Genomic DNA, 7,866 nt, shown 5'->3' with positions numbered 1-7,866 from the left:
CGGTAAATTAAAGGGATTGTAAGCGTAATTTTAAGAGACCTCCCATTTAAAGAGAAGCATCCCCAATTCACAATGGTACCCTTTAAACCTTGGACTGATCAAGGATTCACAACGGTACCCTTTAAACCTTCGACTGATCAAGGATTCACAACAATACCCTTTAAACCTTGGACTGACCAAGGATTCACAACAATACCCTTTAAACCTTGGACTGATCAAGGATTCACAACGGTACCCTTTAAACCTTGGACTGATCAAGGATGTCGGACGACAATATTAACTATCTATGTTTGTAAACTTTTACGTAAAAGCCATTATTCATTGAAACTGCTTTTAAAGTGAATACGTAGAATGATTAGCTCAGATCATGTGATATATTTAATGACGTACAACTTAAATGCGCCTATTTCAACTGTGCTGTAATACATAACATGATTGTCTTTATCATGTGATATAGATAACAAGGTAGGAATTTAACTTGTAACATATAAATCTCAAATACATCAGTTGATATAGAAACTCCGCTTTGATTACAGTGTTGAGAGTAATTATGGTTTCGTTGAAACATACAAATTAAGATCGTTGCCTTGAGATCGCGCCCAGTGGTAGTGGAGTGTTTGAGACATTTATCAATTAATTGCTATTGTCAGGTTGACATAGCTATTGAGATCGTGCCTGGTGGTAGTGGCATTGATAGTTCACGGGATTGTAGCCATGCGGATCGTATCCTGTTTGAGACATTGATCAATTAATTGTTATTGTCCGGTTGACATAGCTAATGAGATCGCACCCAATGATAGTGGCGTTGATAGTTCACGGGATTGTAGCCGTGTGGATCGTGCCCTGTTTAAGACATTGATCGATTGATTGCTAGTGTCCATATTGACACCAATAGCTAACGAGATCGCATCCAGTGGTAGTGGCGTTGATAGTTCATGGGAGTGTAGCCGCGTGTTGACATTGATAGGTGTCAAGATTTTCACAAATCTTCTATCTTTCAAATCCAACCTTTAAACATGACGCATTTTTTAAGTTACTCAGATAGTCAAGAGATTCTGAGTTGTATCTGAGTAGGCGTTCGAGAAATTGTTTTGGAGTAGGCGTTTACTACATATATATGTCCAACACACGTAGATATATATTTTACCTTGTTCTATATATATCTGAAATGATACATTTGTTATGTAATGAGTACGGATCAATGTCGCCTAGTTTTGCATAATTTTGCATATTTTTTTTGTAAAACTATAAATTCGGAATATCTTAACAAATCTAAACCACGCCATTAATTTATCTATGTATATCTTTGTGTGTGAATACATGTATATAATAATAATAATATTTTAAGGGTTATGCTGCTACTTGCAATTTACTTAACTTTTACTGTGTTATGTGTTTTGAATATTATAATAATAATATAACCTCTTAACAAAGGTTAAGCCATAGAGAAATAAAACGAAGAGGTGAAACTTAACTAAGATGTATACAACCGACCTCCCTGTTAATCAATTAATAGAGTGGTCGGTTGTATACATCACGAAATGTTTACGTATCTAACACTGTACACTTGTATATAGAGTGATCGTATTTCTAAGGGGTGGTTTTATGGAGATATTTGAAAAATTAGAGGGGGAAGCCAACCCCCCCCCCCCCCCCCCCAACCTGTTTAGGGTTAAGAGCTCCAGGTCGTCATCGTTGTTTCATCTTTTGTGGGTAACCCCGCATACACTAACATGTTTATGATAAAGAGTTAAAGAGAAAAGACAATAAAAATGTTTGAAATAAGAATGTTTTATATGCCATGCCCACATGTTCATGCCCATAAAACTTAATATTTTTGACAAAACTTTTTGCTAAAAATTAAAAACCTACAAATTTGAAAATTGACAAATGTTTAAATAAAGAAAGAAAATCTAAAAATTGGTCAATTCCATAAAACCCCTGAAGAAATACGATCACTCTATATACAAGTGTACAGTGTTAGATACGTAAACATGTCGAGATGTACACAACCGACCGCTCTATTAATTAATTAATAGGGAGGTCGGTTGTATACATCTGAACTAAGCTTCACCTCTTCGTTTTATTACTCTATGGGTTAAGCAAATTTAACTTTCCAACACTTTAAATATCCACATAATAGGGTAGAGTGTGAAATAAATTAAAATTAGATATTAGTCTTAGTCTATAATATCGGTGACCCGACATTTTTGCTGGATATGAAATAAACAACCAAAAAAAGCAATTTTAGATAAGTTATTTCTAAGAATTTTTAATTTACAATATTATCTAACTAGTTCTAGAACGATGACCTTAGTTGGTATAATGTTACATCGCCATATGAATCATCATGAAATACTGTGCTGAATTTGATGCTATATTAATTTACACTGATTAAATCATAAATTAAAAAATAATAAAACATTTTCATTTCAGGAGCAGACCCTATTCTACAAGATGCATTCGTCGCTAGGAAATCAATTCAACTTTTCAAATCTTTCGTTTCATTTTTGGAAGTAACAGTTTTAATAGGTATAATATAAACATCAATTTAAACAAATGAATAATTTAATTAATTAAATTAATTAATTAGACGTATCCAGTATTAGTCTAAGTTATGTTGAAATTGTTTCTAACAATAACATTCACATTAAACTTATCATAACTTAATAATTCATCCTGGCGGCACGGTAAAAAAAAAAAATTCTAAATCACGCACCTCTGTCTCTCTAGTAAAAGTAATGGAGCATAAAGTCTGACTGTGTCAACCTTGTTGCACCGGCTAGTGCTGTCCATAGAGCTAGGTACTGTACAAAATGGGACCGGAAAGGTTGACCCGGCTCGGAAATTCAAATGTACTACGGCTGCCCGTGAAATGGTACTGTTAGCTTTTTCTTATAGTTCTTTTTGTACTCTTTTTGTACTTTTCTTACGGTCCTTTTTTACTTATTATTTTTACTGATTATGAGATCTACGTTGTAAACCGCAATCCTGCGAATTGTATATCTCCTGCCATTTTAATATGTTAACATGTTATTGTGCAATAAATATCACTTACTTACTTACTTACTTATGAACTTTCTTTTTCTTATTGTCCATAGCCCTGTTCTGATGTTCCTTTTGGTTCTCTTATAAACCTCAATATAATCTTTCTTATCATACTTTTTATAACCTGTTTTTCTGAAGGACCTTCTTTTTCTTATTTTTGGCTCAGCCATTTTTTAATGGTCATACTCGTTTCTAATGGTCCTTTTGTTTACTCCTGGACCTTCTCTTCCTTATTGTCCTTAGGCCTTTTCTTCTGGACCTTCTCTTCCTTATTGTCCTTAGACCTTTTCTTATGGACCTTCTCTTCCTTATTGTCCTTAGACCTTTTCTTATTGACCTTCTCTTTCTTATTGTCCTTAGACCTTTCCTTATGGTCCTTTTCTTCGTTATTGTCCGTAGACCTTTTCTTCTGGACCTTCTCTTCCTTATCGTTCTTAGACCTTTTCTTATGGGCCTTCTCTTTCTTATATTGTCCTTAGACCTTTTCCTATGGACCTTCTCTTCCTTATTGTCCTTAGGCCTTTTCTTCTGGACCATCTCTTCCTTATTGTCCTTAGACCTTTCCTTATGGGCCTTCTCTTCCTTATTGTCCTTAGACCTTTTCCTATGGACCTTCTCTTCCTTATTGTCCTTAGGCCTTTTCTTCTGGACCATCTCTTCCTTATTGTCCTTAGACCTTTTCTTATGAACCTTCTCTTCCTTATTGTCCTTAGACCTTTCCTTATGGACCTTCTCTTCCTTATTGTATTTAGACCTTTCCTTATGGACCTTCTCTTCCTTATTGTCCTTAGACCTTTCCTTATGGACCTTCTCTTCCTTATTGTCTTTAGACCTTTCCTTATGGTCCTTTTCTTCCTTATTGTCCTTAGACCTTTTCGTCTGGACCTTCTCTTCCTTATTGTTCTAAGACCTTTTTTTATTGACCTTCTCTTTCTTATTGTCCTTAGACCTTTCCTTATGGTCCTTTTCTTTGTTATTGTCCGTAGACCTTTTCTTCTGGACCTTCTCTTCCTTATTGTTCTTAGACCTTTTCTTCTAGACCTTCTCTTCCTTATTGTTCGTAGACCTTTTCTTCTGGACCTTCTCTTCCTTATCGTTCTTAGACCGTTTCTTATGGGCCTTCTCTTTCTTATATTGTCCTTAGACCTTTTCCTATGGACCTTCTCTTCCTTATTGTCCTTAGGCCTTTTCTTCTGGACCATCTCTTCCTTATTGTCCTTAGACCTTTTCCTATGGACCTTCTCTTCCTTAATGTCCTTAGACCTTTTCTTCTTAACCTTCTCTTCCTTATTGTCCGTAGACCTTTTCTATGGACCTTCTGATACTAATGTTCTATCTTTAGCATATTGTTTATATTCACTAATAGTTGAGGTCAAGATGTAAAAAATAATATTTTATTAATTTCTCTATAAATTTAGCTTTTTGTTTGTTTGTATCCAATAAACAATAAAGTATAGCAGAAATAAAAGCTAAAATTGTTAAAATTGCAGGGTTACCTACAAAAGATGAGACTTTTTAGTATTTTTCATGAATGGTTTTCAACAGATGTAATTGTAATCTGTTTCTTCATTTATCTTCAATACCATTATATATATTTCAAGAAGAAACCCAGTTGTGTCATCAAACAGTTGTAATCAGTTCTAGATTGGCATTATAAAGATCTCGCTGTCACATTCTTTTTTTACTCGCCCTGTAGAAACTAAGAAAAGAAATATTTTGAATGAAGGGTCGAGCTATCTTCAATCTTCTTGTTCAGGATATGATAAAATAACAAAAAGCAGATCTTTTCAAATAATTTTAAATGTCAAAATAGAACTATTTTTAAATTCTACAGGTTCACAAATATATTTTTTCAAAACTATTTAAATTTTTAAAAACATTCCCATTTTTTTCATTTTTTTTACAATTTTTGTGATAAAAAGAATTTTTTCTTCTTTGAATTATGTTTAAAAAACCTGAAACTCAGAACTTTTCTGTTGAAGGTATTTAATCTTATATTTTATCAATAATGTTCCCTTTGTAAAGAAAAGATGAAGAATGGAATATAAATGTATAGATAGACTCAACATTTTTGTAATATTAAATAAAAAAAATATCTTAATAACACGTAAATAGAGTTTTTACTTCATAACCTGGGGTACATACAAAAAATGTATTGCAGAAGTATAAAAATTTAAAATAAAAAACAGAATATCTATTTATTAAGTGCGAAAAAGTTTTTGCCGGGATTTTTATTTTTCTAGTTGGTTTAAGATCAAAATAAAAGTATTTTCACATCATCCGTAGTGAGGTGTGAATAAGCTTACTCCCCACCCCTAAAAGAAAAAGTAGTCACTCCCCCCCCCCCTCTAAAAGAAAAATTTGTTAATTTATTCAGACCTGAAATTTATGCAGTTATAAGAAATTCAAAACATTTTTATTCTTTTCAATAGCTTTTAATAAGAGAACTTCGACGTGGAATATAAATGTTTAAAATGAAAACATTTTTTTTCTTATTTTATTTTGAGAAGTTCACCATCTGTTGATAAGTTACAATGGTCGTTTTGTTGCAACATCGTACTTTAAATTGGGTTATTATTGACCCAACCACCCATGTTTTCAATTTTGGCACAGAGTAGATAAATTGTAAACTGTAAATTGTCTAAGCTTGAAATATCAGGTTGCAAACATAAAAGGATAAAAAATTAGATTTTTTAAAAATAGGAGTTTGTCGTGATATATGAAAGTTTTAAATAAAAACATTTTGTTACTTTTTTCTGATATTAAAATTTTACTATTTGTTGATAAATTACAATTTCGTCGTCTTGTTTCAACAGTTTACTTTAAATTAAGTTTAAATTAAGTAATTGACCCAAAACCGCCTCTTTTTATGTTGGTAGAGAGTAAATAGTTTTCTAAAAGTAAAAGGTGCAAACCAAAACTTTTCATTTTTGTATATATTGTTAGTTCCAAATTAATATAAAAGGATTTTCAACGACTTCAAATGTAAATAAAATGTGCTTTGTTTGCATTGGAACTAATTGTATCTACTTTTATAATGTCAAAATATGATTTCTCTGGAGTCAACTAAGTTTTTTTTAACGACACCTTGTAAGGTAAACTTTCTAACTTTCTTCATGACCATGGATAATCTACACAGGATGGAGTGTTGAGGAGAACCACACACGCACACACGAATGGGATTTACTAATTTAACAGCTGTATATATTTCTTTATATTTCAACCACTGATTAACCAATCACGAGGGATATTTTGGGGTTAAGATAAAAGATGTGCACATTATTGTCTGCATTAACAACTCTCCGCAGTGGGTCTAGTGATTTTAGAAGAGAGAGTGGCTTTACATTTCTTTAATCCCATTGCGCATTTTTTCATGAAAGCTGATGCTTTTCCAAACCGAGTTCTTAGACACCTAGTACGCGTGTACATAGTTTATCCACGATATTAACGCTAATTTAATTTTAGGTCCGTTCTACAGGGTGTCCCAATAAACATGGGAATTATTTGACGAATTCGATATCGTCTTTTTAAATAATTTAAATAGTGATACCTACTGAGAAAGCTGAAATCTGTAAGAGTTTCGTCTGCTATGTTCACATTTTGTTTGTTTTTGTTTTGACTGCATACGGTTGTGCTTAGTAAAACAAGAAAATTGCAGTATATAATAAACATAGTAAACTTGTCCGTCATCACTGATCATCTTTCGGAGACATTATAGACACATCTTTACCCTTTTCATAAAATAAACTCTAGCAGACATAATACTATTATGGCTTTTGAAATTAGGTATCACAATGCTAACTCATAACAAAGACGATATCCAATTCTTCACTGAATTCCCATGTTTTTTGGGACACCCTGTATTTATTTTTCGTTCCTTACATTTATTCTTCTAAACATAGTTTTTACTTAAACTTTGTGGTTCACTATAAGACTGCAGTCCTTGGAGGCTTATATTTCAAGAAATATGATCTAAACATTCAACATTGGTCCTTCAATCTTATTCTTATTCTTAATAATAACCATTAACCAACTATATATATCTATCTATCTATCCATTGGTTTATAGAAGGATTATTTAATTCTGTTTTTGATCTTATCTTATTTAATTCTTAATGATAATCACAACGTTCTATTAACCCTTTAAAGGCTTGGGGGACGTTTGGCGCCCCCCCCCCCACTAGAAAAAGGCCTTAGAGAATAGGTATAGGATTGAAATGATGTTCATAGCCCAATATTTCATGGCCAGCTCAAAGAAAAAAATTAGACCGATAACTTTTAAAGTTTGGGTGCTAGGGAGGGTGAGAAAAAACCCTAAAAAAGGGTAAAAAAATTGTAAAAAAATGTTTTTTGTTTTAAACAAATATCAAAGTGTGACAATGTTTCTACATGCATTTTTTTAAGGGCTTTTCAAACATATAGTTTTTAGATCTGTAGCTTTAGTCACAAAACAGTTATGGGCTATATTAGATTCTTTTTCACGGAGCGGACTTTTTTCCACCCTGTACCCTAAGCCTTTGAATTAAAAAAAATATTTCTTTTGCGTGTTCAAATTCAGTTTTTTCTGTTCAAGATCCAGCATTATTTTCAAATACAGTTTTGTCTATTCAGGATCCAGTATTATGTTCAAAAACAGTCTTGTCTGTTCAAGATCCAGTATTATGTTCAAATACAGTTTTGTCTGTTCAAGATCCAGTATTATTCTTCGTTTTATCTTTGTTTGTCTTTTCAAATTCAACATCAAAGCAAATTTGGTAATTTTAAACCAAACATTTCTTGAAATTTATTTCTCTTGCATGGGTGCTAGTAGTTTTCTTT

At 32.5% G+C, this 7,866-nt stretch overlaps 1 protein-coding gene across 1 annotated transcript; it reads right to left on the bottom strand.

Annotated features, from left to right (window-relative positions):
* Nucleotides 1-3,256: 3,256 nt before the first annotated feature.
* Nucleotides 3,257-4,250, bottom strand: LOC111713038 (pre-mRNA-splicing factor 38B-like). The gene is made up of 3 exons (XM_023487830.1): nucleotides 4,209-4,250; nucleotides 3,530-3,951; nucleotides 3,257-3,488 (listed from the first exon to the last, which is right to left on the bottom strand). Exons 1-3 carry the CDS (start codon nucleotides 4,248-4,250, stop codon nucleotides 3,257-3,259), a joined length of 696 nt encoding a protein of 231 aa, XP_023343598.1.
* Between the last annotated feature and the right edge of the window lie 3,616 nt (nucleotides 4,251-7,866).

Source organism: Eurytemora carolleeae, unplaced genomic scaffold (assembly GCF_000591075.1).
Source record: "Eurytemora carolleeae unplaced genomic scaffold, Eaff_2.0 scaffold1334, whole genome shotgun sequence".
NCBI classification, from domain to species: Eukaryota; Metazoa; Arthropoda; class Copepoda; order Calanoida; family Temoridae; genus Eurytemora; species Eurytemora carolleeae.
The sequence above is the reverse complement of the archived record's forward strand: the minus strand, read 5'-3'. Positions and strand labels throughout refer to the sequence as shown.

Bases quoted from the DNA above. Each gene is read 5' to 3' on its own strand.
- LOC111713038 (XM_023487830.1), bottom strand. From the start codon at position 4,250: ATGGTCCAGAAGAAAAGGCCTAAGGACAATAAGGAAGAGAAG. The intron at 3,952-4,208 runs GTCCATAGGAAA...AAAAGGTCTTAG, and splicing joins AGGACAATAAGGAAGAGAAG to AACAATAAGGAAGAGAAGGT. The intron at 3,489-3,529 runs GTCTAAGGACAA...CCATAAGAAAAG, and splicing joins GAGAAGGTCCATAGGAAAAG to GTCTAAGAACGATAAGGAAG.